This window comes from Scomber japonicus, chromosome 19 (genome assembly GCF_027409825.1).
Source record: "Scomber japonicus isolate fScoJap1 chromosome 19, fScoJap1.pri, whole genome shotgun sequence".
NCBI lineage: Eukaryota > Metazoa > Chordata > Actinopteri > Scombriformes > Scombridae > Scomber > Scomber japonicus.
In genome coordinates, this window is record NC_070596.1 from 17830797 (window position 1) to 17855269 (window position 24473).

The 24473-nt window shown below is 38.9% G+C and overlaps 1 protein-coding gene across 2 annotated transcripts; it reads right to left on the minus strand.

Annotated features, from left to right (window-relative positions):
* Positions 1–956: 956 nt before the first annotated feature.
* Positions 957–24471, minus strand: fubp3 (far upstream element (FUSE) binding protein 3). Of its 2 annotated transcripts, XM_053339381.1 has the most exons (19): positions 24338–24471; positions 18435–18546; positions 15821–15854; positions 15192–15241; positions 14968–15039; positions 13968–14025; positions 13556–13718; positions 12240–12338; positions 11920–12024; positions 11701–11803; positions 11032–11132; positions 9462–9591; positions 5397–5557; positions 5031–5104; positions 4820–4896; positions 3752–3808; positions 3407–3457; positions 3147–3274; positions 957–2415 (listed from the first exon to the last, which is right to left on the minus strand). In XM_053339381.1, exons 1-19 carry the CDS (start codon positions 24431–24433, stop codon positions 2407–2409), a joined length of 1680 nt encoding a protein of 559 aa, XP_053195356.1. In that variant the 5' UTR covers positions 24434–24471; the 3' UTR covers positions 957–2406. The 2 variants fall into 2 exon arrangements, with proteins under 2 accessions (XP_053195356.1, XP_053195357.1); XM_053339382.1 differs by lacking the exon at positions 3752–3808.
* Between the last annotated feature and the right edge of the window lie 2 nt (positions 24472–24473).

Sequence of the window (24473 nt, forward strand, 5' to 3'; positions counted from 1 at the left end):
AATGAAGGAAATATAGAGAGCAGTACTGAGCAGGAGTCACCTGTAACTTAGGATCCTGAGAACAACACATATATAGTTCTGTTTGAGTAAATAACAACTAAAAGGTCAAAGTATAGTCATAGTAACAGCTTGTGAAGGAAGCATTAAAGAGGAGTTGTGAGTGTTGATAACAGACAGGACCTTCTCTAATTTAAAACATTATTATAATAAAGTTCTATTATAGCTAAAAAAAAAGACTGAAAAATTCCCCAGACATTCAGACAAACATGAGAAAATGTCTCATCACTGAGTTGGGTTAGTTCAAAGTTTAATGACTTCTTTCATCTGAACACAGACCTGACATTCTTCTGATTAACTTCTCATAAAAATCTCTCAGAAGGATGTCAGTCAGGATTTTTGCTACTGGAAGCTGATCCACGAGGTGATGCAGCCACAGTCCTGACAGTCAGGGGTTTCTACTTAAGTGCTCCACAACATTTAACCTTGAAATAAAAATACACATTCAAGTCATGGTGTGGCACAATAGTCACAAATGTAGAGTCCTCTGATGAATAGTTGTTTGCTATCAGTTCTACACAGACATCAATGACAGTCTCTGATGTTTCATGTATCTTTTGTACTTGTAAAGTATGAAACTTGTTTAAAACAAGAAAAGAGTAGCAGTTAACAATGAGAACTAATAAAGATGTAATTCAACCACAAGAGAGGCTTGCGGAAAATTTATTTGTGTTAGAGAACTGGCAGTAGACTATAGAAAATATAGATTTTCTGTTTATAAAACATGAAAACATACAGTTGGCCTATATTCTCTACCATCATCCGTTAGTACGCGCAAACACACAATAGAGCTCTGAAAGTTTCAAACGTATAACTAAGAATATTCAATACTTCAAATACAACAAAATACATCCAAATCTTTATGTCAAACAAAAATCAGCTTAACAGTACACAATAAAGGTAGTCTGGATGTTTTTAATACATGGTTAACTGTACACATAAGGAAAAAAACAAAACAAAAACACCATAATTAGACATTTTGAAATTATATCCCTTTTCATTAAGAAATGACGTTAATACCAGAATCATTTTTCCATAATGATGCATCATTTATATTAGATCACACAAAGAAATAAAAAAATTAATTAAAAAGTTATTAGCATTGGACTGAGTCCAACGTCCCACTGAGTCCACAGCGAGGGCTCAGTGGGGCGTTAGCGAACTGGGAGGTACCAAATAAGACAGATTTTGATCATAATACTTAAAACATAAAAATACTACAATTAATTATTACACAGGTAGAATTACAGAGGCTTAGCAGTCTTGAATAATTCAGGTACAGAACATACACAAAAATCTACCACTTCTCATTTTTCTTCATAACAAGATGCAACATCAAATTTCAAATCACATTCACAATCTTTGAACATTTTCAGTATGAAAACAGAACAGAAAAAGAGGGACAATTTTCCTGCAATAATGATCACAGGAAAAAAAATATCTTTTTTTTTTATATATAAGTATATATATATGAAACATATATATTTTAAATTAACAGTCAAATATATGAGCATATATACATAGTTTTACAAGGTAGCAAAGGCAAAAAAGCTATTTGCAACATCCCCCTAAATCCTATCATATCAGATCATTGTAATAAATTATCCATGACATTTCCATTTGAAAAAGAAAAAACATCTTAAAACTACAAGTTAAAAAGTCTGTCAAAATATTAGAGAACCCATCTTTGTTTCAAAAGTGAAATAAGATATTGCACCTTTTTCTTTTTAAACCAGAGTACAATAAAATGACAATGAAAAACAGCATACAATGCACAACAGGAATTAAATTAGAACTATTGCCACTGGCTGACATTAATCCTTTTTTTTAACCTTGTAACAAAAATACATTTCCTGTAACAAAACATCACAGTTTCATTTCACTGAATTATGTAAAAGGAAAAAAACATTTGAACACACTCTTTAAACATCTTATGACATATGACAAACGGTATTCAAGACTGCTAAGCACATAATCATGGTTTCATTTCAACAAAACTAGAAAAAATAGATCATATTGCCTTTTGAAATGTTACACAACTCTTGGGTTCATTTTGGCGGTACAATCTGAGTCAAGACAGGAAAATATAGAAAAAAACAAAAACAGCTCTCTCAAGTCCAAAAAGGGATCCCAGATACTGTCTATTCAAAATAACAGTGTACATAAGCATTTAGTAACAAATAAATGTTCCTGATTTTAGAAATATTACTTTATCATATAAGTCATTCTACAGCTAGTGTTTCTCTCTAAGAAAAAAAGTCTTCAAGGCGTTGCAAATCTAGAACCCCTCTGTTAAAAAAGGGTTGTTTTCATCCTCAGTGATTCAAGTCTTTAACCTGGGCGTCTTCTCTAATGATCCTGTGGGACGACATCAAACTGTTAATCACTGCTCACAATATTCACATAGCCGCTTCCAGCAGCGTTGCCTCACATTTAAAAAGTAATATGACATTTGAGTTGAAATCTTTGTCTTCTTGTCAACAAACACTAGAAAAACACCTACAATAAATTGACCCTACTAACAAGAACTTCCTCTGGATCCAAAGCTGGGTATGACCTCCATTGTTGTCTAAATAAAAATGTTTCTGCATTACGTTACTGCAGTGTAAGTGAGTATTTAAGGCATCAGAATAATGCAGATAATGACTAAAACAGAGCAACAAATGTGTATTAATATGTCACTAAAAATAGTCCCCAGGCACAATTTACTGCTGTTTAGGGCTTTAATGCACAATTTTCATTACTGATTAATTGATCGGTCAATAAAATTCTGTTTCTCTTCAACGGTCCAAAGCTCAAAGATCATCAAATGTAATCACATATGACAAAGGAAAACAAATCCTTTGAGAAACTGGGACCAGAATTTTTTTTTATCTATTAACAAAATAATTGCAAATTGACTGTCACTCACTGAGCTTTCACGTACTAAAATCTACACCGAACCTTATTTAGGACATTTCTGAGTCAAGTATTTTAACTCAAATCAACACACTGATCTTTGGTCTTTTCTTGGGATTTGTTGACAATAAGAAAAACCATCTGTACTGTGAACAAGCTGTAAGACTTGTACTGAGGCGGCTCATTCTCACCTGAAGGCCCGGGGCTTGTGTCTGCTGTGCGCCCTGGTTGAAGTACGCCATCGGCTGTCTGTAGAAGTCAACCCAGGCGTTGTAGTCAGGATTAGAGGTCTGCTGAGATGCAGGACCAGCTGTCTGGCCTGCAGAGGAGAGGGAAGACACATCAGTATGGAAAAAAAAAAAAAAATTAAGACAATTGAGTCACATGTGCAGCTCTGAGGTCTGATGACTACAGGGGCATGAATATGTCTCTGTTGTGTGCGAGTCCTCACCCCAAGCTTTGTTGTATTCAGGAGCAGTACTCTGAGCCTGGTTCTGCTGACCTGTAAACATCAGACAAATCATTTAAAAAACAGCACAAGACTCGTTATCGTAAGACTTATGCAAATTAATACAAATCTTATTCACAACTTTTTCATTCGGATATTCTCAAAGCCAGTTTCAATGATCAGGATTTTTTCGGATTAAGTTGAATATGGTGCACACGTTTCCTCTGGCTGCTGTGATGTTGACGTGTTTATAAGCAAAGGAGGATTAAATTTGAACCTTTGTGGAGCAGAATAATAGTGGTCAAGTGAGCCTTGAGATTGTCGTTTTCTCTTTTGAGTGACACTTGCCTAGCTTTTTATAATACTGCTCCCAGTCCATCTGGCCCGTCTGGGATCCATTGTGACCTGAAACCAGACACAGATAACACCGCCAGAGTTACTGCGAGTGGGCTTTGCTTTTTCCCCTTTTCCGCCTTCTGCTCTTATCTGCAATTCTGTTTCCTAATGATTTCCATCGACAGCAAATGTAAAAATCTCTCTGTACAGGAAAGAGGTGGTTAGCCGCAGGAAACGTGACCATCTCATCCCGGCCTGTAGAAGACTTAATATACTACAGCAATACAACATGCACTGATAAAACTAGCCTGGCTGTGTCCTGACAGTATTATGGACAGTAAGACAACTTTACAGAGTAGGAATCTTTTTATGTTACCTCACTCAGTCAGATATTATCTATCAGAAGTAACCGATCTCTTGATTGCTTATAAATAAATAATTATAAATAAATAAATATAAATAATTATAAATCTTGTCACGTGGCTTAAGCAGTATTTTATCTAGAGAACCTAAACCATGCATTCTTAGTCCAAATACTTGTTTATTTTCTTGGCGCTTTTTTGCCTTTATTGGACACTTGTTAAAAACAGGAAAGAATTGGAGAGGGAGATGACAGGTAATACAAGTCCTTTGCTAGATTCAAACCAGAGGAGTTGCTGATATGTTGCAGGCACAGTAACCATTTGGCTTCTTTACGTCTGATTTATGGCAGGTAGCTCGACAGAAATTAAGTATTTTTGACAGACAAGGTGTCGTTCGACTTTGTCTTTCATGTCGTGAACCTGGAGAATTTTGTTAGGTTGTGGACACGGTCATGTTTTGTTGTGCAAAATAATTTGTGATTGGGTAGTGTTATTAACGCTGCCATGGTGAGGTCAGAAACGTCCTTCAATCAGATTATATAATCACGACTAGGACTAACTAAACAAGCCTGCTGGAGGATAGTGTCTGGTTACCATGGAGACTGAAATCTTTCGCTGAGACTTAAATTGACAAACTTTGCAAGACTCTCTAATTTCTGTTTAGCGACACTTAAATGTATTGACCTATCACAAATCAGTTTTTATTGTAAATACTTACTGTGGTCTTGTTGGCCTTGAGGCTGCCATATCTGAAAAGTTGTACCCCATCCTCCTGTCATGAACGTCTGAGGCCCACTTCAAAAAAAAAATAAACACAAACTGATGTGAGTCTGACTTTGTGACAGTTTCTTACACTTTACCACCACACTTCTGACCAGTGATACATGAAAAATGATATCAAAGGGAGGAGGAGAGAAACTGAAGCTTACTGTTGGGGAGGAGTGGTTGGTCCTTGGTTGTAGGGATTCATACCGAAGCTGCTGTTGCCCCCCATTCCTGGACCCTAGAGCAGAGAAAGGGAAGAGGAGGCGAGTGAGAGACCACACTTGTGTTTAAAAAGGAAGCCAACAGGCAAGGTCAGAGGGCAGGGCCAGGCGCTGATGCACTCCATTAAGTCCATTTGATGGATTCTTCATGTTTAACCTCTGGTGACATCCTGCTGGCCACCAGGACCACGGCAGCCTGGCTCACCCCAGCAGCTCGCTGCATTGACATGTGCACTCATGAATATCAGGTCAGACAATAGCGTTTTAGGAGGGAGGAGGGGGAGGAGGGCACAGAGCCAGACCACCTACCCCAATTCTCTCATCGATCAGCTGGCGGGCCTTTTCCAACTGCTGAGGGGTGCCTCGGATGGAGAAGATGCGCACGTTGGGGTCTGTGTTGGGCGGCGGGTTTCTCTGTAGCTCCACGTGGGCACGAGACTGCTCTTTGATGTTCTTGATGGTTTCTCCACCTGGAAAAGCATCAAGTCATTTTAACGTTTCTCTATGTAGCTGACGAGATCCTTTTTACAGTTTTAACAGTCCAGTTCTGAAAGTATTCGGATGCTGAACAGGATATGAACCTTTCTGAAACACACAATCTAACAATTACACCCACTTTTCACAGAGGTGATTGGGGACTGAACTTTTCTTTCAAACTCTCCTTTTCACACTTCACACAGTCACTTTTCTCCACAAGCATATGTAGTTATCCTCATTTCAGCAATTATCTGAGGCTTTTCACCCCTGTTAGAATGTAGCCGTTTATAGCTTCCACTTTTACCTTCAGACGTCATTCAAACTAGCTCATTTTAAGCATGCCCTCACTTTTAGATGACTTCTCTTCACCCTGATCATATTGACTCACTTGACTAAATGTAAGTGATAGTGCTACCTTATGAAGACTGGCATGTGTCTCACCACTTATCTACCATTCTGTTGTAACATCCATGCAAATCAGGAAACAAAAGGAGACATCTCCTGCACGCCACCCCCTCCTCTGCATCAGATGCCAGCTTCCCGACGTGTGGGGAGAGCAATTACACCAGCAGGGAGAAATGAAACATAGCTGGCAGGAGAAAAGGGCCAAAATTGAAGCGTATCCTCCTTCTGGGATATCGTTTGTCTCTTTTACCCTTTTCATTCTTGACTCTGTGTTGTCCTCTGTGATGCGAGGAGGGAGTGAACGGGGGGCATACAACCACCCCCCCCCCTCCACAATGCCCATCTCAACGTAAATAGGCTGAGGGTGCTTCCCGGGGGGACACCGGGGCTGTCCCAACATCAATTACACATTTGTTCACTTGTGGCTGACACTCGGATGACCCTGGCTGACCCCAGAATGAAAACGCTCATCAAAAACCTCTCCTCCTCCCGCAGCCTATTCCTTGCTGCCAACAGACTGCACATGGGCTATTAACCCATTGTCAACCAAATGAAACTTCTGCCTTAATGAAGCCATTATGAGCTCTTCTAGTCAGACAGCAGAGAGCAATGAAGACCCTGACTATTCATTTCATGGACTGGGCTGTAGTGAAGACAGATAATACGGGCCTTATTAATGAGACTGGTTTAGTGAGCTGGAGAAAAGAAGGGAATACAAAAGTGCAACTGGTGACAGCATTCAGGGCAAAGCCAAGGGACTGGTTAGCTGCTGGTGTGGAATAAAAAAAACCCGGGTCTCAAGGGAAAACACCACCAGCAGAAAGTGTAGCTAGCAATATTGATATACACCCATATCAAAAATGTATGAAGAATGGCTCATTGTTAGGTCCTAATTAGGTTTTTCCTGAAGGATAAATGACATCTTCTGGAAAACTCATCATCTATTGAAGCAGGGTGGGATTTTGTTTGTTTTATGTAGTTTTAACTACATTCATTATGGGCTCTAGAGCTGTAAGCTGACTTTGATGATCAAATTTGTCAGTTAATATGTTTTTAATACCTTTTTAAAGTTCCCTGGTTCTCAGCTTCTCAAATGGGTGTTTTGTGTTTTTTGTGTCTTATGTAGAATCATCATGTTCTCTTTCACATGTGTAAAACCACAACACCACAGACTAATGTTGCCTGTGTAGCATCTGTTTACTTTATTTGGCAACTTGATTTGAAGAACAAAATATATATGATCATATTCTTTAAATTTGATAAATGGATAATGCTGAATTATTGCCCAGACCTACATACAACATGATGAAATCAGAGATGAAAATAACTTACAATATTCTCTTTGGATGGTAGTTTCTATTTAAAGTTTGACACAGGATCTGATCCTGGTCCAAGTGTGATGTGGAAACTTGAAACCTCCAGAGCACATAGGCCTACATACATTGAAAACTGATTTAACAGTGAAATAGGAAATGTCTTGTGTGAAGCAGTTATATATTATATTATAGTAGTTATCATCTTTGCATGTTCACAGGCTCTGGAATTTTTTTAATTAGGTAAAAAGGAGTATGTGCCATTTTAGGGATTTTAACATGGTAATTACACTTCTTTCTGGAAAAATCAAAGCAGTCTTTAAAATAATTCATTCACTTTTATGTCTCATTTTTCTCAGGTTTACAAAAAACGAGACACGTCTACAGCCATGCAAGCAGCTCTGTGAGGCTGTACTTGGGCACAGCTGTGCTTTGAGCTAGATGCTAATGTCATTATTGTCAGAGCTAACACTCTCAATGACAATGCCGCTGCTAATATGGTGCTGCTAAGTAGGTTCAAAGTTTACTTTGATAACCATCTTAGTTTAGTGTGTCAAGTGTTAATTAGCTCTAAGCACAAAGTACAGCTGAGTTGGATGGGAATGTCATTAGCTTTGCAGGTATTTGGCCATAAATAAACTTCATAGTAGGGCAAGAGGACAAAGTTAGGGGATCATCAAAGTCAATGAAATTCATCCTCTGAGGAACATGAATGTTTGTACAATATTTCATAGCAATGCATCCAATAGCTGTTAAGATGTTCATTCAGTTTGGACTCCACCACCACCAGCAGCTTTGCCATGACTGGCTTCCAGCCACTTGCATGGCTAAAATCTGTACTCATCTTGTGAATACTTGGATTTTAAAATGAAATGCGTTTGTAAAGAAGTTTATGTTGTCCATTTTAGCCTTCAGGAACATTAGATGTTGAATCATCATGATATATCGTGAAAGCTGATATGTGATTTTGGAAACAGTAGTTTGAGAAAGAAATCTTAAGATATCTTACTTGCTTTTTCCAGAGCTTTCAACCCAACAAATCTCAATGTAAACTCAGCAAACTGCTGAGGAACCATCTGCTGAGGTAGGCCCAAAAATTTACTAAGTGAATCTTGAGTTTAGATATTTTTTGGGTAAAAAAAAAAAATCAGATATAATGTAGCATGCTTGTTTAGGCTCTGGCACCGAATTTGAGCCTGTAATAAAGTGTGAACAGGTTGGTGGGTGGTTTTATTCATCAAGTCTTGAGTGTGTGTGTGTGTGTTGGGGGTCAAAATAGAGGGGCAATGGGCTGCATATGGCATCGTAAAGATATTAATCACTGCACCCTTTAAGGGATGGCTGACAGCACCCAGACCCACCGCCATCTCCACCATATTGGCTCACTTCATATGCTAATGCACAGAGAAGGCTACGCAACGCCCAGGTTTATTTGTTTCCCTCGCCCCACTACATGCACAAAAGCCACTTGACATTTCTATTGCCATGTTTTTATCTTAGGTAAAGAGGCCCCCTTCGACCCCGCCCACCACTGCACACACACACACACACACACCAAGGAGACATGCATGCACACATATCACACACACACACACACACACACACACACACACAGCTCCTTCCAATGCAATGGTCAATGACTTTTAAATAGCTGGCAATAGAGTGGGCATGAATAGCCAATAAGCTAATTCCTCCTATTCATTCCCTCGCTGCACTCTATTGGGCTGAAAGACCCTCATTAGATGCCAGGCAGCCTTCCACATGATTGAGGGCTGTTATTATGCACCTTTAACAATTAATGTCACATTACACGCATTATCCCCGTCATTAAGCCCTTAGTGAAACCAATGAATGCCACTTGTGCTGTATACATGAGGCCTGGAGGGAGAATGGAGGGTGGTCACTCACCCCTCATCAGTTTCAAGCAGCGGCAGAACACCAAACGGCATTTAGTTATTAAAAAGGGAGAAGGCAATCTGTTGTGTTGGATATTTAAACGGTTCATATTGATAAACTCTGCTGCTTACAGCGAGAAACTGATTAAATCAAGCGCTCACACCACACAAACTTTTACATACAAGCTAGAAACAAAAAAACTACAAAGAATCACCAAGAAAGTTCACTGAGGTGCGCACAGTGTTTAAATAACTGCCACACATGACGTGAACATTTTTCTAACCTTTGCCGATCACCAGGCCACACTTGTCGGCAGGTACAGCATATGTCACCTCCTGCAGACCTCCGGGCCCTCCCATGTTGCAGTCACCTCGGCCTCGACGACTCATTACTCCTCCAAACCCATCACGCTCCTGTTAGAGGGAGCAAAGAACAACAAAATGTTATGAGTCTCATAATGCAGTGTCAGGGCACACTCACACTAGGCAATCGTACCGTGCCCAAGCACATGTGCCCCATAAAGTCCAGACTAGTGTGAGTGCAAGTGTACCTTGAGTACGGTACACATTTTTTGTGTATTATTTCATCATTATTAAGGCAAAAGAACTCAATTTATGTCCATGGACATCATAATGAATAGGCTAGGCTTAATATTAGTTTGCATCCAGTATGCTGTGTGGACTTCATTAGATCTGCTGCACCGCTGCTACCACAATTATCAAATGCTAAGTTTCTACAGTCTGTGACTGTGACCCTCATAAAAGTAATATTTTAAAAATCTGCATTATATAAACGATATTTGTTAAAGTAAGTCATTTGGCGACTTCTAAGTCATTCAGTTAAACTAAGTCTATTACTGCGAGCGTGAATAATCATTCGAAATGATTGAACTTTCTTACTTTTACTTGTCTTTTTTACACAAGTATCTGTAGTACTTTTGCCACCTTGCATACAACACAGGCATGACTCAGAATGACTAACACGGTTACGTACACAACGCGCAACGTGTGTGTCGGAGGCAACCGTGCTTGAGTACACTTGGGTTTGAGGTAATGTGAGTGCGGGCCAGCGGGGGACAGGGGAGGGGGGACATTCGTGCTTCAGCACGGTATGGAACAACTGGCCCTAGTGTGAGTGTGCCCTTAAAAGACTTTTGGCTCAACACAAACACTTTATTGGGAAATAGGGTTGCACTGATTCACTATCGATCAATCAGTCAATTACTCTCTCAATTACTTGTTTTATCATTTGGTCAAACATTTATTTTCTCCCAGTTTCTCCTGTTTTTTCTGTTGTTTGGTCTATAAAATGTAGGAAATAGAAAAATGTGTCAATCACTGTTTCCCAAAACCCATGAATGATGTCCTCAAATTTGTTGTTTTGTCCCGACCAACAATCCACAACCCAAAGATATTCAACTTACTGTCATAAAAGACTAAAGACACCAGAACATGGTCACATTTAAGATGATGTAATCACAGAATTTTAGTATATTCTTTAAATATGAGTCCAAACTATAAAGTAGTTGGCAGTTTCATTATTGATTGATCTGTTGATCATTCTCTGGGTTAGCTGATTAGTCATTTGTTCAATTAAAAGTAAGATAATGGCAAAAAGGGTGCAATCTCAAATGTCTCGACCAACAGTAGCCAAATATATTCAGTTTACAAGCATAGATGATTAAAAAACCATAATCTTGACACCGTGCATCATTCTTATTTTTAGAACCTCTGCAAGAGGTCGACATTAGTTCCATTTCTGTAACTGTAATCACCATGTTGGGTTGTGCCATCTCCCTATTGGTAATATTTATCACTGCTGTTATGTGACTGATGTGAACAGACATTACATACCTGAGCTGTTTGAACCAGTTCGTTGATGAGGTGGACCGCATGGTGGCAGTGGTCGGGCTGGCCCATCACCTGGGCAACACGGTCAGGACTGACTCCATCATCTGGACCATAATAAGGGACAGAAAAGGTCTTTAACTGCCCCACGATCACATACGCAGTACTGTAAAGTGCTATTTAGTGATATTTTTAGAATTGTAGTAGCAGGTTTGGATTTTAAAGCTCAAGTGAAAAGTGATAAGTGGGAGAAATTTTCTTTTGGATGCTTGAACTGTAATAAAAATCCCTTTGTCTCACTCAGTGCCTGAGGCTCATTCACCCTTCATTTTATATCAGCCGTTAAGTGCTCTGATTCCCACCAAGACAGACCAGATGAGAGTCTACATAAATGTATTCTTACTGCCAAACCAACCACACTTATTATCTGACTTTTGTGAAGCAATACAGTGTTTTGACATTAACAGGATGACTCCCTGGTGAGCTGTCTGTTTCAGTACAAACTGAGCTGGATATGTATAACAAATAAAGTATCAAATCCTCACATATGAGAAGCTGGTATTCTCGCTTAAATTATTATTCAATTATCAAAATAGTTGCAGATCAATTTTCTGTTGATCGACAAATCAAGCGGCTCTACTTTAGTTGATAACTAACACTTTTTTCACTTCTTACCTTGTTTGAACTGGATCCTGACCCCGGCATCGTTCTGAATCTTCTTGATCATCTCTCCATTCCTGCCAATGATGATGCCGACCGCGAACCTGGGTACAACCACCTGGACAGTGAGGGTAAGGAGAGAAGTTTAGGGAAAACATGGCTTGTTTGAATTAATACATATGCATCAATTTGACTTTCCAGAGTTTAAAAAGCGGAGGAAAAACAGGCTCTTACATCCAGACTGCTTCCCCCCATTTTGGATCCAAAGTCTGCCCTGCCAACCCTGAAGTCACCTTGGTCCTTATCTCGGATGAGCTTCACCACAAGTTCACGGGCTTGCTAAAAAGGAAAACCGAAAAAAAAAAGAGAACAGAAATCATTAAAAATAAAAAAAAGGAACAAAAATGCTGCATGTGAAGCGTTGCAAAAGGCCTGGTCAATGAAAACAAAGAGGTTTTCAAATGTTTTGAGTGGAACACTGGAGGCATAAAATGTGTAAAATTGAGTGTAAACTGCAAAGATAGCAGCGCACACTGAGCTCTTCTGAGACCGACCTGCACTTTGTGGGGATCCCCAGTGATTCTCAGGGGCTTGTCTGCTCCAGTGGGCATGGGGTCATCCTGAATCATTATCATCTGCACTCCTGTTCTCTCCTGCAGAGGTACAATCAGACACAAGCAGAAACACACACACACACACACACACACACACACACAGAGTTACCTGGGGCCCAAATGCTTCATTCAGTCTGAAAGGTGGAAACTCTGCCACAGTTCAAAGGAGGTTATATTTTGGATTTAATAGAGGTGCCTTATACAAAGAAATGAAGAGCTTGAGGATGTGAAAAGGGTAATTTTAAGAATCTGAAATATTTAGCAAATCAAAACATCATCAAAACAAAGTGTGTGTTAAACATTTCTGCCATTTGATTTAAAATAAAAAGCTAGTCATAAAAACTGATGTGGGTGATTTTGATCATGTGCACAAAACTAATTATTAGTGAGTGCATATTTAATCACTCCTCTCCATACTGGCTACGAAGTAATAAGTTTATGGAGTGATAAAACTTAGAGAAAATAAAATCGATAAAGTCACTGTGTAAAAATTGATTCTTAAGTTCAGCTAAAGTTTATAAGTGGTTTCAGCAGTCTCAGTCTTTTTCTCTGGACCACATTTCACTGACGAGCCACAGCAGACTTTCTGTTATAACTTTTTCATAACCAAAGTAATTGCTGAGAACGTGGCCACATCACTACAAAAAACAAAACAAGCATTCAGACACTTACACAGCTTGTAAACAAGATGGTACTTTCACTAAATTAGCTGTCACTTTGTCTGGAGGTAAAATTGAAAAATGACTTAAGGAAAAAAATATTGTGTGCACAACATTACAACAATACAGCAAGTACTGAGGGTAAAAGTTGTAAATGTGGTGGATTTTTTTAAGATGGGATAGTCTGGATTATAATTATATCGTTCCCCTTCTTTTTCTCCTCCAAATAAATTGAAAAAACTGGCAATTTGTTTACAACCTGTGTGATCATGTGACCACTAACCTTATGCTTGTTGCTCCATTTTTTAGAACTAACTGTCATGTTATGAAGCTCACCTTTTTGCTTTTGTGCACATTGAACAAAGTAGCGGTAGTGGTATGTAGAGGAAAGGACTATTTTAGTATAATGATATTGAAGACAAGAGCCTAACTTTTAATTTATTTTTAAAAGCCAAGTATGTGGTTTGGATTACTGATTTAACTGGATGTGATTACACTGTTTTTCTGAGTCTGCACACCCACAATACAGAGCGATGAGTTGGCAGACAGTAGAAAAAGGTTGTCAAAAGGGTAATTTTGTGTGGCCTGCTAACATACCTGCAGTTGTTTGATGGTTTCTCCTCCCTTGCCGATGACCAGGCCGACTTTGTTGGCAGGGATAAGGATCTGTTGGATTGCACCGTTGCCGTCCATCTCACAGTGGAAGCCCGGACCATATCGACACTGCTCCACAATCTCACTCAACAGCCTCTTGGCCTGACTGTTGGGGGGGTGGGGGGGGGGGCAAGACAGACATTTGTCACCACAGTTACAGATCCCACACAAAAACACTGTCACATTATTCTTTGTCATATGTGAAAAGGGTGTTCAGGTGATTCAGTGACTGATTAAGAGACAACAAGAAAGGAGATCTGAGTTCGTGCCCTCTGTGTCTCAACAATGGGGCACACTTTCCTAATGTGCTGTCCAGTTTTCAGTAAATCTGTCAAAGTGGAGAGATGAGACTTACTCAATGTTCTCTGGGCTCCCAGTCAGTGTGCAGGGTCTGTCCAGCATGCCTCCACTGTCTGTAACAAAACACACTAATTAGAGATGCCAAACATACCAAAAGTATCTGACCAAGTTAACTTCACTGCAGGAAAAATGGTGTTAAGATGGCAACATTTTATTTATTTATGGTAATGTTTAATGATTTAAACTCAAAATCCTTTTCGTTATTTGTTCCTTTCAAAAAGACACTGACTATTTTAGAGAGTATTTTCAATGCACAACCTCCAGCTGTTCCCAGACTCGTACAATCTCCAAATCAAACATCACAGTTGCCAGACTGGTACAAAACATTATCTACAACACTGCACAGTTGAGAATGCCAGCACACTGCCAAAAGGCAACACCTACTGGGTGCAGTATCAGGCCCAACCCTTTTCACTGTTGTTTCTGTGCTCTAATAATTTGTTTGTCAAGCACTGCATGTGTGTAAATGTTTGAAATAAGTACACTTTAGAGCTGGCTGCATCTTGTGTCTGGCAGTTTTCTACATTTTTCTTACCGTCAACAAATCTGATCTTACTGTGTATCCAAAGTCTGATTATGTATTCCTCTATGCCATCGACCTCTGTTCATGTCCAAAAACTATTAAAAACACATCAATGAGCCACACCGTTGCACTGGGTGACATATTTTTGGACAACAACGGAGGAATACAGCACAGAGGAGTAAGATATCAGGCTTTGGATACACACACACACACACATTACTTTTAAGTAGGATAAATTCATTGTTGGTTTGGCGCTGCACATGATATTGACTGACAATAAGAAAATCACAAGCCAAATCCTTTATGAAATAAATATCTTGGGAGTCTGACTTTAGATATTTGAAGGGTTTAATATAATCAGTCACACTGGGATTTCAGAGGTTTTTTGTGATTGGTGCAGCCAAAAATATTTGATTTTGCAGCAGCTTTTCTTGAACTGCGATACAACTTGGGGTGTTTAATGTGCTCTTACCTGAAGCAATTTGGATCTTACAACCCGATTCCAGCTGAATTCTTGAAATCTGCTCTCCTCCTTTGCCAATGACTGAGGGAGGAGGAGAGAAAAGACCCGTTTTAAGCCTTTTATGAATTTAGATCAGGCCCAACGCAGTGACCCAAAAACTGAGTAGAAAGTCAATACTGATGATTACATGTCAAACATTAGTACTGACTATAATGAAGTCAGGGGATACTTACTGAATCCCACCATCTTATCAGGCACTTTGAAGTCTTCTGTAGTAAGAGCCCTGTGAGAGATTAGGAGATGATCAGTAACTGACTAGAGAATAAAATCAACAGCCATCTAAAACTAGGAGACTCCTCTCTTGTGCATATAAAAGACTAGCGCTAAAAAAAAAAAAAAACTACCTAATGGGCAATATTATTTTGCAACAACTTTAATAATTGATGAAGTAATTTTTAAGCAAAAATGTGTTGGTTCTGGTTTCTTAGATGTAAAGATTTTCTGCTTTTTCATTGTTTTCTTTGATAGTAAAGTCAATATATTTGGGTTTGGGAACATTCGAAAAAGTAAATTTATGCTCCGTGAAACTGAACATGTTTTCACTTTCACCAAGAAAATAATCAAAACATGAACAATAAATTGTTAATTGGAGCCATAACTACAAAAGACAAGCCAAAATTCGACATAAGTTCACTACCGGTGAGTGTGTAATTATATCTGATGCCTATTTTGGTCACATGTAGAAAGGACATAAGGCTGTAATGTTAAAAACACTTAACTGAGGCACAGAATAAACACCAAGAATACATCCAAAAGTGCATTAAAATAACCAGGATCAGATATTTGAGAATGCTTTGCTCACCTTTGATGTACCATTGCACCAAGATGGTTCCCTACTGAGAGAACGGAGAGAAAAACAACCCAATTAACACAAAAGAAATAATCTGCAATCATGCTTCAAAATACATTCTTTTTTTAAAAATCTGCTCATGTGATGGCCAGAGAGAATGAATGAAGGGCTGGAGGGGACGATGGAGCAGATGGAAACGGTCCTGCCAATCCTTCATGTTTGTGTCTGACCCACAGCAGGAGGCTTTCACCGGCATGGAAATCAGTCTCGAAGAGTGTATGAGTGAGTGTTTCAATCAGAGCTGCTCGGAAAGAAAGAGGCAGCAGCTGGGTCAGTGGCTGCTGGTCCTGAATTGAATTTTGACAGGTAGCACCAAGCAAGGGTCCTGCAGGGTCACTGGAGGATGTGCTGCCATGGACGTAAACACCTGAGCTGATATCTAGCAGGTTCAATCAATTTTATGGTTGTTTGCACTGATTTTCACTTCTTCTGGAAAATGCACTGGGGTTAACGCTTGAGAATGGAACAGCCATGAATATAAAAAAGGAGGAGTACTGAATTCATACAAGGACAAGACTGCGAGATAAAATGTCAATGCTCGGAGTGTACTTGTACATTTGATAATTAAATGCTGAGAGCCTACTGCAGTGCTAAACAGTTATTTTCCCCATGTTGCCGTACAACCTTGGACAAATTGTTGCAAACAATAACAGTGCGTCAAACCAGCCTGGACCAGAATTGCATACAATTTATCTATCCATGCATTCAGGGCTGAACTATCATACAAACAACTGTGACAAGAGGACGACGGGATAAATGACTAGTGTTTCCACTTCACGGATATGAAATGGATCAAATCTTTGTGTTGTGCTGTGAAGAGAAGATGACACTTTTTCACTACGCCGCAGTGTCTGATACTTAATACTCCACACAAAAACATGAAAAAAACTAAACCACAAATTACACTCACTTCATAGATTACAGTGTTTCCTTTCATTTCATCTGTGGTGCTTGCTTTAGTTTTAAATCATAAATAATGAAAATCCAATTACGATATTTTTCATTTATTCATAAAGTAAGGACATTCAGCTGCTGTCACCACTACTTATGAGGGGGCTTCACAGGGAAGAAAGGTAAATGTTTAAAATAGTCTAAGGGATTATTAAGCTTAGAAAAAGGCACCCTGATGAGTTTTTGACCACTGGTAGGCGTATGGAGTGATGCTTTCAGAGGGGCTTTTTAGCTTTTTTAATTTGTGGATAGGGCCTCATGGTAACAGCATGGCGGGCTATAAACCTTTGCAAACAGACTCTTGTGTTGTCAAAATGGAGAACGGTAATGGAAACAGACGGCAGTGCGACTCAGTTCTGTTTGCTACTCTGACTTTTTCAACAGTGCTGAATGCTAGCAAAGTCAGCTAGACTACTTTTGAGCCAGACACTAGCCCAGACTGTTCTACTAACGTCCAGTGTGACTGAAACCAAAAGTTCCAGGTAAAATGTGAGACTCGACACATAGATCTACTGGTGGCTATAAAAATTCCAACCAAAAAAAAGGTAGAACATTTCCAGCATGTTAAAATGAATATAAAGAATGTTTGTTAAGGCTCAAGAATGCACACAATACTTTTAAACGTCATCTTTAGTTCAAACTGGATTCATAGTTTGAGGGATGAGAATGATAATATATGTGCTGTGCCCCTCAGCAATTAATTGTCATAAATTCTGTATTAGACTTGCTTTATGTAAGCGTGACACAAACATACAGACCATAAATAGAAAGAAAAAAAAGATACACAAGCTAAAAATATGTCACCGGGGGAGGTAACACTTCAGCCAGGGGAGATGAATATATAATGCAAGAAGAGAGAGTGAGGCGGACCATGATGACAAACTGGCAGATCAATTGATGGATCACTTAGTGTGTTTTAATTATAATTTCTAAATTACATCAAAAGGCACTTAAAGATCATCAATGGCCATGAAATAAGAAAAAAACAAACATTTGTTTTTGGTTGCTAGTTGACTGGAGTCACTCGTTAACCTACGAGCCTTCCAGAGTGCATCTTCAGTTATTATGCTTTTGACAAACACCTCTTAAGCTTAAGACGGTTTTTATGATCTTAACCTTGAGATGCTTTAGAGAAATGAGGCCCAGAGCTCTGTAGGCAGGTTCACTTGTGTGTGCCAGAAAAATGCCCTTTCCATGAATATAGATGATTGTGGCTGCTGTCTGCCTTTTCATCAGATTCAGTGTGAACTGAAAATGATGATTCCTCACTGACTGCTGATTGGTAAGAGCAAAATAACAACCCCTGCCTTACAGAACATGCAACATGTCAGATTGAATAAGTGACACAAAATGGCATTTCAGTGTAATGGTCAGGCTAAACTTCAGCATCTCCTTTCTACAGTGACAGGAATAAACATTTACCACAGTTATCAAGCAGGATGATGTTTTAATGTAGATGTCTACAGTCTTATAATGCAGGATAAAAGCTTGAATCAGACCAAGTGCCTGTGAATGTTACTCAAAGTTCGGCAGACATGTGCATGTGGTCTGTATGTATGTCTATATGTCTGTATACATGTCTATATGTATGTATGTATGTATACTGGAGACTTACCTCCATTGTCTAGTGAGCGTTTTTGGCCTCCAAATCCGTACAGGGAGGGGTCTAAGACTGGAGAGGAATTGTTGATGTTGGGCATCTGGTCTCCTCCCATCTTGGCTGCCATCTGGAGACACATCACAGCACAACAGATGGTAAAAAGTTAAAAAAGTGGCTTTGTGATATTCTATTCAAAATCTAGACATTATCTTGTGTGATATATTCCCTTTTCTTTTAGCCATCTAAAACATTAAGTGTTCTGTGAAGTCAGGCCCTGACAGCAGCATATCTTACAGAGAATACTGACGCTAGAACTTCCCTACAAACATCTCATTTATGTCCCAGCACACTGACAAACGACACAGATTATTGCGGCACACGGCAATATCTCAACGGACTGGATTTGTCAAAAGATAAGACGAAGGTATGATGAATGCCTTCAGCAGGGTAGGCTGTTGATCCTGTTTGTAGAGGCAGTAGGCGGGCATGTACTGTAGGTGTGCAAAGGTGGACAGAAGGGAAAAGATAAGGCAGAGCCAAATCACACATTACCATCAGACTTTCAAAATGTCACCATGTTCTGCTCAGCACAGATTTAATTGCCTCATTGAGTTGTTTTAATCTACATAGCTGAACCATACACAACTAAATATAAGCTCAGCATTGTTTGAAATGTTTTTAAATATTAACATAGGACGCAAGCTTTGGTACCAACACGATTTTTTAAATATACTTAATATAAACATGTTTTTCCATTTAATAAAAGAAGCCCAAGTTCTTGAATTTTAAAATAATTTAAATTTAAGCAGCTTAAATTTTCTACACTTTTATTTAAACCAGGAAATATCTAATCAAAATACAAGTAAACAAGAATAAATGTGATGATTATACATTAATTTGTCAGCTTCTGGTGCTTAACAGTTTTAAAACAGACGCATCTCACTTTGTACCAAACACGTATCGGGGCTGCACTAATGATTATTTTCATTATTGATTATTTTCTCAATTACTCGTTTTCTTCTGATTTCTCTTTTTTTGGTCTATAAAAATGTCACACAATAGTGGAACCTGTCAATCAAGAGTCTAAATGATAAAATAATTGGCAATCGAAATATTTTTGGTCAATCTGCTAATCGTTGCAGCTCTACCCGACAACCATCCCATTTTATTTTATGTAGGAACAAACGTATTATTAAAAGTTTAGCACATGCTTACTTTTGCAGACTATCTCGAGGGACGTTCTCCATGTCTATTTTAAAAATCAGTCACTTGCCGATCTAAAGTGTTCTGCAGTGATGGACGTTTAAAATCTTCAATTACGCTGCATGAGCGCGCCAACTGAATTTTCCACTCCCTGTTAATCTGCCACCTCTCCTTTCACACAAAAGTATAGCATTTCAGAAAATTGCACTAAATTGACATCTGTGCCTGACTGGAATTTTTCCCCCCTCACAATATAAAAATATAGTGACTGCAATTAGAGTCTTCCATCACCTTCAGGGATATTATCTACTTCAGAGCCCACCATAGGAAGTGAGAGGCGCGAGATGGAAATAAGGAGGCAGGAAAGGAAGCAGGTGGAGAGACGGTGTAGCTTCGCATGTCACGCAACATGAAAAGCATAGTAGATGAAGTCAATGCTCAAGTGATTCAACTCAATGTGAAATCCTTTGTGTTTCTCTCCTAGTGTTTGACTACAATTGGGTAGATACATGAGAAGTATGCCTGCATATTATATCAGCTGTGTCTACAACGGTATGTGTTTTGACAGTATTTTTGTTGACATACTGAGTTTCAGTACCCTATATTTTGTTCACAAAAAGGAGTTCTCATTTTATTTTTTTTAAGTCTGAAGCTAGTGTTGATCAAAGTGCGACTGCAACTTGACTTAATTGACACTTATTTTTTTCTTTATTAAATCATAAACACTATTATTCTGATCAATCTGTGCAGGATGTGTGTGTTACCACAGATGCGGTTGAGTATGAAGGAGAACTGGAGATTTTTCTATATTTTTTCTTATAGTCAACAAGTCTCATATGTAGAGCCAAACCAACAATGAATTCTTCTACTTGGGAGGTCTACAACGCAGAGAAATAAGATCTCAGGCTTTGGGTACACACATACACACACAACTTTTAAGTAGGATGAGATTAATTGACAATAAGAAAAATAAACAAAATTGTCAGCTTTCTCCTTTAAAGACATTTTTGTCTCTGTTCAAGGCCACCATCCAAACTAAAATGGCATTTTCACACCCAACAACTGAGCTTTCCAAAAACTATCTCCACAGTTTATAAATCTTTAAATTACTGGCTCTGTGTCCGTGTGTGTGGGGAAACCACAGCTTTTATAAAATGATGGAGTAAAACCTACATCCTCAGTGAGCGTCGGAAACTGTGACTGTAAAGTTAACAACTGTAAAATATTGATTTTATGAGCAACGCAGCAGCTTATTAATGACTGCTGGTTTGCACCTGATGTGATTGTATCAATATTTCATACTTTCATCATCTTTTAGTTGCTTGCCCACTGAAAAAAAGTTTTTAAAGAAATCAAAATAAGAAGATTTCAGGTGTCTCAATTTGGGAGATCTTTGCAAAATTTATTTATTTCCACACAAAAACAAGACTTTAAAATTAGACGATTATGGTCTTAGTGTAGTGGAATTGATTAGGTTGTTGTGGGTCACTAACATTTAACAGAAACCAGTTTTTTAATGATACAGTATAAATGTAAATCAAGTATTTACATAAACCTAGCAGATGAAAGCACCTGACAAATATGTGAAACTCAAATTCTCTCCGTCAGATGCTGATTTGTCTGGGCGTACCTCACATACTCAAACATGCATGTGCATGCACACAGACATACAGTATGTACTGCAGAGGCAGCAGCAGTGGGTCAGCTAGAGTCTTCTATCGTACAGCCTGGTGGTTTTTGTGGCAAACTGTCTGGTACAAACTGTTCATCCTACAGTAGAAACCTCTCGATGTTTACTGAGGCCTCTGGGTAAACACCACCATGGACTAGACCGGCTTCCAAGATAGACTCACTTATTGAATGTAACCTTTGCTGAGCCAATATGTTAAGAAATAAACCTACAGTCAGATTTCTCACATTTAAGTCTTCAGTATGGACTAAAATGTCTGATTTGTCTAAAGACAAGTGGAAATCATGTGATGTAGTCACATGACAAAAGGTATGTAAAGTTTATATTTAGAGTCAGAACATGCTGTCCATTGGACGTTATGAAATTTTGACAGTGATCTCCTCTATTCATGACTCTGACTTTAAACCTTTCATCACTTACTTACTCCATGAGGTTTTCCTATTTTATAAGCGATTGTTATTCTATGACATGAAATTAATGTTAATAGTTCTGTTTAAGTTTCAGGTTATAGACGGGCACATTTAGTGCTTCTGTGAGACTCAATGTGAAAGAGATCAGAAGCAGTGAGAGGTGGATTTCAATAATTATCCATTAAGAAGCCGACTGCGGTCCAACATCTGGTGAATTAAATGAGTTAATGGACCTTTACATCACTGTGCTTTAATTTAGTTTGTTCTGATAATTGTTTAAAGAGAAAAGCAGAGCAGCTGAAATAAAAAATGTTGCTACACAATTTCAGCTTCTGCAGCTTAAAGATTTAAATGTCAGTCAGCGGCTGCTCCGAGCTCAGAGAAGCAGGTGACTGCTATAACTGCATCTGTGGAAACTAACACCACACACACACTCACAAGTGTAAAGACGCTTTAGAACAAGGCCTTCACTTCCCATCTCTCAGAGTAATGCCACAACCAAGTCATATGATTACAAGCAAAACAATGGTAAGACTTCCCTTTTCTATCAAGTGGATAGAAAGATTCACAATTTAATATCAGCCATAAACTAAATGTGGGAGATATGATTTGCTTTATAAACATATGATTCATTGTGATGTTTAACTTTGACTACTGAAGTCAGTGTCTACAGCTGTCTGCAATTCATAACCAAGACTATTCTACTTGCAGTTATTGTTAAGAGGCTGATGTGAAATCTTCCTCCTCGGGTGGCAGCTTTTTGTTCTGGTGAATCTGATACATTGTGAACAAGGTGTGGGCACACAGATGAGAAAGAAGAGGACAGGAGGGTTGATGGAAGACTTTGAAGGTATCATGACACTCGCCAATGGGACTTGTCATTCCATATCTATATGTGGGTGTATTCAAAGTTAGACAAAATGTACCTGTACAAGACAGGTTAAATGAATCTATTTTGATTCATCCTCTGGAGTCATTTTTTAAGACATGCAAATCTAAAATCTCTGATTTTGACTCAAATGTGAATATTTTCTGGTCTCTTTAGTCTTTTACGACAGTAAACTGAATATCTCTGAGTTGTGGACTGTTGCTAGAGACTAAACAACACATTTAAGAATGTCATTCTTGAGTTTAGTGATGGACATGTTTAACTTTTTCCATATTTTACATTAAACACATTTGCCAATAAAGAAAATAAGATTCAGTTGCAGCCCTAAGAAATGTTTTAGACCTAATTTTCATTAAATACTCAACTCTTTATTAAAATCATACAAATTAAAATATGCGGATGTACACCGTGTACTCACACCTATAATCTACAAAGGGAAAGCAAAACTATGTGTTCAACTAGCCTTCATATTCACAATAACTTTATTTCTCAGTTTTTTTCTCAGGTCCAAACAAAAAATGTTTCTTAAAAACAGGAAAAAGCAAACAGCACAAACATGTCACAGCCTCCTCTACAGAGTGACATATATGTTTTAAACTGACATTTGCTATTTAAAGTTTTACTACTGAAATCTAAGTAAGTTTTACACTGATGATTATGTGCATTAATGGCTAACTCCTTTATAAAAACCACACAGCTTTTGATTAAAAACATGCATGTGTACACTATGTACTCGTGCCTGGGCTATAATCTTCACAGGGGAAGCTAAACTATTAGCACAATGACTAAAGTCCAATTTACACACTATTACCTGCAGCCATTTGGGACACTAATCTTCTATTAAAGGTTGCCTACTTAAATACAAAACACTGTCACTTAAAGAGGTGAGCTGCTATAGTTACAGGTTGTGTTAAAATGATATATTTCAAGTATTTTCCAGGATGCAATGGAAAAATCCAAGTGTGCTCAACAGGAGGAGTGGAGGGGGCTTATTTGCACAGATGACGTTACATTACATGGCCTAAACTGCTCCAACGCTGCCTGGCAGGACAGATAGTACCACACACACATGCTAGTAGCAAGCTAACACTAGCTCCACTAGCATTTATTATTATTACTAGCAGCAAGACACGCTTCACGGTTTATATAAACTGGCATCTTGCTGGGTTAAAGAGAGGAAATAAGGGGGATTTAAACATCAGTGCTTTAAGTGAACACGCGTCTCTTCAACTGGAGCAACAATCAGCTTTTTTTTAATTAAAGCTAACTTCAAAACTAGCACGCTAACTTTTTCTTGACAGCGTGGTTGTTCAGAGTCTCAAACCAACACGTTGGGTTGAGAGACGTCGTGTGTCAAAGCTGCAAGGTATCAAACTTGTGTTGGTGAGTTAGCAAGCTAAGCTAACTGCAACTTCTGTGTACTTGACAACAGGTTGCAGTGTGCCGAGTTAACTTACTAAAGTTGAACAAACTTGGACATTTATCAGAGGCCTTGGCGTCGTGCGTCAGGCGCGGCTTGTCCGGCCGGTTTGTGCAGTTTAGACACTGATAGTTAAAGCGTCTTTAAACTCTAATCTGTCCGCTCAGCTCGGTTATTTAGCCTGCTAGCTGGATGAGGACTGTTTTGTAGTGAGGTGCTCCGACCCAAAGTCCTGCTGCTCCACATGCAAACACGCTTTTCGTGGAGGAGAACATCGCGCTGGTCTCGACCTGAGAGCAGTTTTACCTGTCGGACCCGACGTATCGTGTCTGCGAAGTCATCTTTCGTTCCGGGCTGAGCCACCGAGGCCTGTCCCTGAACCAGCTCCGCCATCATCATCATCCGCCTCGGCAGCTGAGAGCCACACTTAAAAAAAAAAAAA